The sequence below is a fragment of the Pieris brassicae genome, chromosome 7, assembly GCF_905147105.1.
Source record: "Pieris brassicae chromosome 7, ilPieBrab1.1, whole genome shotgun sequence".
NCBI lineage: Eukaryota > Metazoa > Arthropoda > Insecta > Lepidoptera > Pieridae > Pieris > Pieris brassicae.
Genome location: NC_059671.1, coordinates 7,718,658 through 7,726,602, shown reverse-complemented (window position 1 = coordinate 7,726,602; position 7,945 = coordinate 7,718,658). Strand labels below are relative to the sequence as shown.

At 34.8% G+C, this 7,945-nt stretch overlaps 1 protein-coding gene across 1 annotated transcript; it reads left to right on the top strand.

Annotated features, from left to right (window-relative positions):
* The first annotated feature begins 945 nt into the window (after nucleotides 1-945).
* LOC123712370 (pyruvate dehydrogenase E1 component subunit beta, mitochondrial) lies at nucleotides 946-7,699 on the top strand. The gene is made up of 8 exons (XM_045665411.1): nucleotides 946-1,330; nucleotides 1,780-1,933; nucleotides 2,555-2,741; nucleotides 3,071-3,193; nucleotides 3,439-3,540; nucleotides 4,671-4,790; nucleotides 6,956-7,136; nucleotides 7,566-7,699. The coding sequence occupies exons 1-8, from the start codon at nucleotides 1,122-1,124 to the stop codon at nucleotides 7,588-7,590; spliced, it is 1,101 nt and encodes a 366-aa protein (XP_045521367.1). The 5' UTR covers nucleotides 946-1,121; the 3' UTR covers nucleotides 7,591-7,699.
* The last annotated feature ends 246 nt before the right edge of the window (nucleotides 7,700-7,945 follow it).

Below are 7,945 nucleotides of genomic sequence, written 5' to 3'. Positions count from 1 at the left end.
GAGATGGAAAGAGATGACAAAGGCGCAAAAAATTAATTCGTTTGCGACTTCCTTGACCTGTCTGAGATGATAACGAACAATCCGTATCCTTTTTGTTCAGGTCATCTTGTGAACCAACATTTGATCCCACAGGGAGATTAAGGCCAACATGACCATCATCCCCCCGACTTAGATCTGGGGGCTCGTTCATACAATATTTACAGAATTTACAATAACTTACCGACTACACGATGCCACTATACACAAATATGATATAAAGATTAATTAATACAAAAATTAAAACTGCCAACTTAACTCCAATCAAGTAATTCAACTTGCTAGATAGTTTTTTTCCCTTTCTTGCCCTGCACGATTTGTGCGTCAGCCATGCAAAAAAGTTAGGAAGTATGTTATTAGATTTATTTTATTGGTTTGGAAATTGGATCGGAATTTTGAAAAGGATCAGATAAATTAGGTATATAATAAGTACATAAATGATTATAATTTTATATTGTTATGAAAAATGAAACTGGCTAAAATTCTATATACATCAATATTTATATTAGATAGAAGGATAGAGATTGAAGTAGGAAAAGGAATTTTAATGGACAAAAGCGAGGAAATAAAAGCGGAACGGTCATATTGAGGACAGGCAAAGAATATATAATTAAAATCCCCAACGTCATTGCCACTGTGACATATATCGTTAGGTAAAACGTTAAGCCTTGCCAAATGCAAGGGAATGCATGCATGGCCCAGCCTCATAAGAATAAGGGTAGAAGTGATAGCTTTACCAAGCGTCAGAGTTGAAAACCACGATTTAGGAGGTATATCGACCTGAATCGTGCTGTAATATCAACCTTTAGTCTGTGCTAGATAGTTACTAACTTTATTTTAAAAACATTTCGATACGTGACACCTGGCAGTCTTGTATAGACAGTTGACGTCTTACAATGACGTTGACGTAGAATAACCCGTAACCACTAACCACGACCTCCATTCATCCTTCGTGATCTTCTAGTGGAGATTTTAACATCTTTCCCACAAGAATTCAACAAATTTAACTCATAAAACCTTCTTAAACGGTTAATATAAGTGTTTCAATAAGCATTTAAGTGTAATAATCGTAAGTGTAAGTGAAAATGGCGTTAAAATCCCCACCGGTTCTCTTTGGATTGCTTGCTCGCATATCTCGGCGTAGTTTTTCCTCATCGAAGACTTTATCATCAAAGCAAGTTACTGTACGAGATGCCTTAAACCAGGCCATTGACGAAGAGATGGAAAGAGATGACAAAGTATTTGTCTTAGGTGAAGAAGTAGCTCAATATGATGGTGCTTATAAAGTAACACGGTAAGGAAAATAACCTTGATTCTGATTTTTCAACGTTTTATTGTAAGCAGAAAAGAATGTAATTAATTTCTAAAGTGGTTATTTGCTAAGATCTTATTTTCGTATCTATGAACGCCTGATCTACTGAAGTTTCAATCTCTTTCATTATTATATAATACATGTTTGTTGACATTGACAGGGTTTTCGTTACTTTCTTGTACAATCAAGAAATCTATTGCTAAAAAATAGTTCATTTTTAATGATACTATTAAATAACTGCAGTAATTATTATTAAATACTATTAATAAAAAATCTCTTTATCTTAGATATAACATGTGTTATCAAATTAAAAATGTAAAATGTTCAACTTTAAGTAAAACTTCTGATTGTAGTCAAAAAATTTAATAGTTAATATTTAATGTATAATATTTACTAATTTTGAATTCAAATAGTATTCTTTAAAATTTCAGAGGTTTATGGAAGAAATATGGAGACAGAAGAGTTATAGACACACCAATTACAGAAATTGGTTTTGCTGGTATTGCTGTTGGTGCAGCATTTGCTGGACTCAAACCAATTTGTGAATTTATGACATTTAATTTCTCCATGCAGGCTATTGACCATGTAAGTTATAATTTGGACACAATATTAGTTTGTGTTTTTTTTATTAAGTATATTTTTCATAAGTCTCAGTAAAACAACAGAAGTATTTGATATTGTGATTATAGAATTATGATACTTTGCAATAATAATAGATTTTTTTTAAATAGAAATTTTATTGTTTGTATATATTATAAATCTTTTATTTAAATAACACTCTAATAAATTTGTATTTTACATATACCTCTTTTTGAATTGAAAAAATATATAATTTTAATTTTTACAAAAAAATTGTAATATGCAACATAGTCATTTTCGTTATAAACTTATGACTAGTTCTAAAGATTCTACTTACCTTACCTCTCAAATAATATATATGATAAATATTAAACCATTTGTTGTAATTATTAAAAACATTTTTTTTTTAAAAGAACCCTTTAAATATACATATACCAAAAGCTTGTTGTGTTTTGTTTATCAAATTTACTTCTTACATTTGCTTTGGTGTAACATTATAACACTGGTCATAATCACTCAATACTTTATGGATGTACATGGCATGTTAACAAACATAACAATAAAATTTCTTGTTATGTTATAGTGCAAACTTTTATATTTTTGAAAATAACTTAACACATGTTTCAGATTATTAACTCAGCAGCAAAAACATTCTACATGTCGGCGGGTGGAGTACCAGTTTCAATTGTATTCCGAGGTCCCAATGGTGCTGCGGCAGGAGTTGCAGCACAACACTCACAGTGCTTTGGTGCCTGGTACAGCCATTGTCCTGGACTTAAAGTTATCATGCCTTACTCTTCTGAAGATGCAAAAGGTAAGTTATCATTCTCAATGGCTGTACATGCTAGCATTTACTATCATTACGATATGTTGAGGATCTGACAACAAAACTTACCAAAGAATTTCCTTTATTCTTTATACATTCTTCTTTCAGTGTATTGCTGATCTGAACAATGAAAATATTTTTTCTGTTCATGGATGATAATAATCATTTTTCTTATACAAATTTAATACTCAAAGATTTAAGAGTAATCAAAGAGATTCAGCTATTATCCTTAAACAAGTTTTGCCAATGCCAATTGCCAAAACAATGCACAGGCAGTATAAATAGTTGGAACTAATTATAAAACTATTTTTTTTCAGGTCTCCTAAAAGCAGCCATTCGCGACCCAGACCCAGTAGTATTTTTGGAAGATGAAATCATGTATGGACTACAGTTCCCAATGTCAGATGAGGCACTATCTTCTGACTTTGTGTTGCCTATAGGTATAGAAATATTTATTTATTTAAGTATTATGATTGTATGCCCCCATGATTAAACAACATTTAATTTAATCACAAGATTCTTTTAATCAGAAAATTTTTTATATGATAACAAATTAGATAAAGTCTTTATATGTATCTTACACAGACATTACCTGAATTATTTTAAATGCACCTGGCTATGTACCATAGCTCTCTCTATTTAGCCTAACTACTATATATAACTATACTTTGGATATAATTTATAGGAAAAGCGAAAATAGAGCGCGAAGGATCGCACATAACATTAGTTTGTGCGGGCAGAGCGACTGAAACAGCGTTGCAGGCGGCCAACGAACTTGCTGGAAAAGGTAATTACAATACTTAAAATTCTACCTTTTTTAATCAAAAATGTCTTGTCCTTATGTATATATTAATGACATCTTAAGAACTATATTTTAATCTAAATCTACTTCTTAAGTATAAGGTATCAATTTTTTAAAATGATTATTAAGATACTTTTCAATCAGGAGGAAAGCCACTTTATCTTTCTGTATAGTTCTTTAAACAGGTGATGGAGCAATTTATATTTGTTTTAAGAAGGCCTTAATGATTAAGAATAGTATGCTGTTGGTTGCGATGGTAACAATAATTTATCTATTCAAACAGTAACAAACACCTCTATCACCGCTATCTTTAGCCCACATTTATAATTAGGAAGTTGATTTCTGACTTCAATCGTCTTGTCTTTATTGAATCCGCCGGTGGCATCCTTGTATACCTTACTATGGTAAGCGCATCTGTGGGTGGGCAGAGGCAATTCAAGCCAAGGGGGAGGCGCTGGCAGTAAGTTTGGACATACCGAAAGCCTTCGATCGGGTGTGGCACAGAGCACTGCTCTCGAAGCTTCCAGCCTATGAGCTCCCCGAGAAATTATGCAACTGGATTTCTAACTTTCTCGCTGATCGGAGCATCAAGGTCGTCATCAAGGGAGCATGCTCCGACCTTAAACCCGTCAATGCTGGTGTTCCACAAGGCTGTGTCCTAACATTCATTGCTATGCAGAAATGAAACTTCTTTATGACCTTATTTTTCGAAAAATGATCTACTATATGCAACTTTACAGAAATTAGAAATTAAATAAATTTATTATCATAGATATGAATACAAATAATACAATTATTTCATTTTACCTTATTACTACTAAGATTATTACAGAATTTCATTAATTGTAATAGAATTCTTTCTATCATCGTTATCGTTATTATATATTTTGGTTATTAATGGCTTCGAATCAACCGTGGTAGGGACAAGAAAAAGATGGCGCGTAACGGAAAAAGGTGACGTGTAACCGAAAAATGTGACGCTATTTTTTTACAACGCCGATGAAGAAGTTTCACTTCAAAAACTTAACCATTTCACAAAATCTAATTTACTGACACGCTTACGGTGATGGGATACCTTTGCATCTTATTAACCTCTTATAAATACTTAATTTCAGGTATTGAGTGTGAAGTTATCAACCTACGTACTATCAGGCCATTGGACATCGACACTATTGCCAGATCTATTTCCAAGACTCACCATCTCATTACTGTTGAACAAGGATGGCCTCAGTCAGGTTTGTATTCTTGACAGTTGAAGAGGGCTTTTCTATATTATATTGGATGAAAAACTCTGTTAAGATAAAAAATAAATAGTATGGTTAGTACAAATTAACATTGAGCCTAGTGGTTTCAGGATCGGAGCATTCGATACCAGGCTGTGCACCAATGGACTTTATATTTAGTCATCTGTAGTAGTCTCAAAAATCGTTTAAATTGGTTCTTCCTGCCTCGTTTCACTGTACGAGCCAATGCAAAATTTTATCAACATCACCTTGATGGCTGGAAGTCTTCCACAGTCTGTTTCACCAGCCAGTAGTGAACTAGCTTACTGTGGAATCGACTCCCTCCTTCCCTGAGAGATACGACCTCCAACTATTCAAAGTTAGAGTGTACTCCTCCCTAAAAGCTGGCAATGCAACCACTTAAAATGGGTTTCCATGGGCTGCGATGACTGCCCATGAAAAAAATAAAGAAAGCAATCTGAAGCCAAGACTTTACGGTTATAACGCCACTGAATTATGTATTCTTATTAAATTTTATCATTATAAGTATCCCTCTAGTACTGATTAAAATAAAAATAAATCAATGGCGCTACAACCTTTTTAGGTGTGGGCCTCAGATGTTTGTATCTGTTTCATGATCATTTATAAATTGAATAGGCAAGTAGATGATCAGCCTTCTGTGGCTGACGCACGCCATCGGCTTTTTGGGTCTAAGGCAAGTCAGTTTCCTTACGATGTTTTCCTTCACCGTTTGAGTTAATGTTAAATGCGCACATAGAAAGAAAATCCATTGGTGCACAGCCGGGGATCAAACCTACGACCTCAGAGATGAGAGTCGTACACTAGCCATTAGGCCAACACTGCTCCTAGTCCTAATGAATCTAACTTATTACCGGCCTGACGTATAGTCCTTAAAACTTGTTGGGGCTGCCACGAAAATAATACCGATTAGCCAAGAGCGGCCAACATTGCTTCTTAAAATTATATTTTATAGAAATTACTGTTTGGATTGTCTAGTTGTAATTGTCTTGTCTAATATAGGGTGTATCAACGCCCTAAAATGGGCGTTGATAAACTTTAAATGTAAAAAAAAATATATTAAAATATTTATATTGCACTAAAGTAAAATGTATTAGTGCCAATTTTATGCACGGAATATTACACCGTCAAGTGGTCTTCTATCACAGTGAATGCAGTCTTTAAAGCGGACTAGCGAATTTGCAAACACGCCGCAAGATGTCAACTGATATGGCTCTCACGTCATTTTTGTCTTCAACTACTCAAAATTCGTAAAACTCTTATAAACTCTTGCTTTGAGATGATAACCCCTTAAAAACTCAGCTGGGGTTAAGTCGCGAGATCTGGGTGGCCATAACACGTCTTCAAAGCGGCTTATGATTTTAACTGACCGTCGTGGATGCTCCTCCACGACGGTCCGCCGCTGCGGTCGATAGTTTCAATCGATCGCACAGGTCTGTTTCGCGGGGGAAATGAATGATTCAATAAACATTCCATCGCTTTCAACTTTTCTACCCACTATTAATTAACTGAATGCGCCGTAAACGCTCGGATTTCAAAGCGATTACAAAACTTGAGTTCTGCTTCACTCAACGAAAACTCTTTACAAAAGTACGCATCTACTGAGTACGCGGTGCGCGCCAGCCCACAGCGACTTAGCGATTATAAAATCCGCTTTCGTAAAATACCGAACGCTAGCCCACAGGTTACCAAAAAAAATGTGTTTGAAGTTTAAAATCGGCGCAGTGACACCATTTATTTATTACAACTCTATTTCGCTAGAAAAACGGCATTCGCTTCGGCGTCTCTATATAGAGTTTACACTGTATGTTTAAAACCTTAAATATATTTTAATCAAATTCATAAAAGTTTCTTCAAGATGTCATGCATTATGATGTAATATAAGCTCCTTACAACTATTTTACACAAACTGAGTGAATGCAATGCACTCGTGAGCCCTCTGGCATTGAGTGTCCATGGGCGGCGGTATCACTTAACATCAGGTGAGCCTCCTGCCCGTTTGACCCGTTTTATAAAAAAAAAAGGTTGCCAGTTCTTTTCGTTCGCTCTACATTCTTGATTTGAAAGGTAGTAAATGTAAATTAAAAATCAGTGAAATTTTTTCATTGTGATTCATATATGAATAATAACAATTTCAGGCATCGGTGCAGAGATATGCGCTCGCATAATGGAATCGCCCGCATTCTTCGAACTAGACGCCCCTGTATGGCGTGTGACGGGCGCAGACGTTCCAATGCCGTACGCGCGTTCGTTGGAAACGCTCGCTTTGCCACGACCTCCGGATGTAGTTGCCGCTGCTAGTGCCGTATTAGCTAATCAGTGAGTATATTTTATTGGTCTTATTGGTGTATTGGTTTAATTAAAGTTTCAATATACGTTTTGTTGTTCAAGTCACGTTTGGAAGTTGGCGGTGCTTGAACGCTTATTTGCCTCTGATTTTTTTTTACATGTGGCTTTACTAAGGCATCATGGAACATTACGATCTAGCCTAACTTAAGACTAATAAGTAATTTAAGTTTTGTCTAATTTACTAAAAAGGATTTTAAAGGATAGGAAGGAAGAATAAGAAAGTGTCAAATAGCACTACTTACAGTCTCTAAATGCCCATTTTCCTCAGATGAGGACGTAAAACTATAATAGACATTATTTTAAAACATTTCATTGCGCCGACAAAAGATGGCGCTAAAACCGAAAAATATCAATTTCTCAATGATATAATGTAATAAATACGCGTGTTTTTTGTTCCAGGATTGCAAGTGAAGCTGCGAATTAGAATGCTTAGGAATCTCTTGCGCAGACGAAGTGTACATAAATTATATTTATTTGAATATGTTGACGAGCGGAATGTGATTATTAGGTGAAATTATATTATTATTACTAAATTATCGTTTTATTTCCCCCCTTGTGTGATTCAGCGGAGCATAATTATATATTGGTATGAAGTAATGGGCAGGTCATATTGAAACGCACAGATGTGTCTGCCCCGTGTCATTTATCAATTACTATGATTGTTCAATCACGATGAGCTCTTAAATATGCCTGAAGTTCTATTTCTCTTGTGCAAATGAATAATCTTTCTTGGTGGAAACGCATCATAGTACAATTATTTGATTATATGACTATTGTAG

Bases quoted from the DNA above. Each gene is read 5' to 3' on its own strand.
- LOC123712370 (XM_045665411.1), top strand. From the start codon at position 1,122: ATGGCGTTAAAATCCCCACCGGTTCTCTTTGGATTGCTTGCTCGCATA. The intron at 1,331-1,779 runs GTAAGGAAAATA...TTAAAATTTCAG, and splicing joins GGTGCTTATAAAGTAACACG to AGGTTTATGGAAGAAATATG. The intron at 4,791-6,955 runs GTTTGTATTCTT...TAACAATTTCAG, and splicing joins ACAAGGATGGCCTCAGTCAG to GCATCGGTGCAGAGATATGC.